The sequence below is a fragment of the Sinocyclocheilus grahami genome, unplaced genomic scaffold (assembly GCF_001515645.1).
Source record: "Sinocyclocheilus grahami isolate Dianchi unplaced genomic scaffold, SAMN03320097.WGS_v1.1 scaffold18058.1, whole genome shotgun sequence".
In the NCBI taxonomy this organism is placed as follows: domain Eukaryota; kingdom Metazoa; phylum Chordata; class Actinopteri; order Cypriniformes; family Cyprinidae; genus Sinocyclocheilus; species Sinocyclocheilus grahami.
The window spans coordinates 2,540-4,027 of record NW_015516925.1 but is presented as its reverse complement, the minus strand read 5'-3'; the positions used below and the strand labels follow the sequence as shown (position 1 = coordinate 4,027).

The 1,488-nt window shown below is 37.9% G+C and overlaps 1 protein-coding gene across 1 annotated transcript in view; it reads left to right on the top strand.

Moving 5' to 3' along the window:
• Positions 1 to 676: 676 nt before the first annotated feature.
• LOC107579547 (isocitrate dehydrogenase [NAD] subunit alpha, mitochondrial) overlaps positions 677 to 1,488 on the top strand; it is a gene marked incomplete at its 3' end in the record, with an annotated part of 3,348 nt that continues 2,536 nt past the window's right edge. Inside the window, exons 1-3 of the mRNA XM_016265366.1 lie at positions 677 to 780; positions 953 to 1,067; positions 1,145 to 1,332. Coding sequence (XP_016120852.1) covers positions 757 to 780; positions 953 to 1,067; positions 1,145 to 1,332 — 327 coding nt within the window. The remainder of the gene's footprint in view (positions 781 to 952; positions 1,068 to 1,144; positions 1,333 to 1,488) is intronic.

Here is a 1,488-nt window from a genome sequence, read left to right as displayed (position 1 = left end):
TTTTTTTTAACATGAACAGAATTTCAGAAATAAAGTTGTACTTGAAATAAACTCGTCCCAAACCAAAATGCTTTACTTGTCCCAAAATAAAATGTTTTAATATGTTAAAAGTACTATGCACAGTTTAACAAGTAAAACTAATTACATTTTAAAATAATAAAAAAAAGTTTTTGTATGTTAAAAAGTCCATATTTTATATTTTTATAGTAGTTTTATGAGTTGAAACTATATACTATATTGTTTGGGGGGGAAACGTGGTACATAAAGGTCAGTTTTACTTGTCTGAAAGGCAAGTACTTGGAAGAGCTTAATATGGAGCCTTGAGTGTAAAGTTTTAATCACAAAAGAAGTCTTAAACATTAATTTTGCAGCCTGAAGAAACTATGTAGTTGTGTCAGTTGAATAGTTACTTCAGTCAAGATTGTTCACTTGAAGGCGTGGTTTTTTGACACTAGTAAACGCAGAATGAGTCAGACCTACTCAAAACATACACTGCAGAAAAACTTCAACTGGATGCCTTTGTTGTCCTTGCTTTTGGAGAGATTAGTTATAACAGCCAGCAGTGTTCAAACTTCATGACTATTTGTACTATAGTAGTGAATTCTTCAGATTCCTTTTCTGAGTTATAGAAAGCCACAGGAAAATGTTGCCAGATTGTGATACTTGTGATTACGGGTCCGTGCTTTATTTTGACAGATTCAAACTGTAACGTTAATTCCTGGAGATGGAATCGGTCCAGAGATCTCCACTGCAGTAATGAAGATATTTGAAGCAGCTAAGGTAAGTATCTGTTGTTTCACTCTTCGGGAATGCAGCCTAGGCTGCAAGTTGCAGCAAGTGCATTATGCAGTTTTTCTACACGAGTCAGGCTAAAAAATGAGCTACTATGTTTTTTTTTTACCCCTTTGAACACTGCTTTAAGACTTAGGTGTGAATTTCTTTCCTCACCCAGGCCCCTATTCAATGGGAAGAGAGAAACGTCACTGCCATCAAAGGGCCCGGAGGCAGGTGGATGATCCCTCCTGAGGCCAAAGAGTCGATGAACAAAAACAAAATTGGATTAAAAGGTCAATTTGCCGACTGTGTCTCATATCAGGCATAGTGTGTATGAAACTTGCATGATCAAAACGGAATTATATTTCAGGACCCCTGAAGACACCAATTGCTGCTGGACATCCGTCCATGAACCTGCTGCTAAGGAAGACCTTTGACCTTTATGCTAATGTGCGTCCCTGCGTGTCGATCGAGGGCTATAAGACGCCTTACACCGATGTGGATCTGGTCACCATCAGAGAAAACACAGAAGGAGAGTACAGTGGGATCGAACATTTGGTAAGTATGAGTGCTCACCTGTATTTTAAACTATTTAACCTGTAACTCAGCCAAACCAGGGATAGTTGATCGTATTCTTTTGATTTCTGCTTCAGGATCTGCATTTGCAGGAATAGGTATTTGAACCCTTTGGATTTAAATGGAGTTCTGCATTAA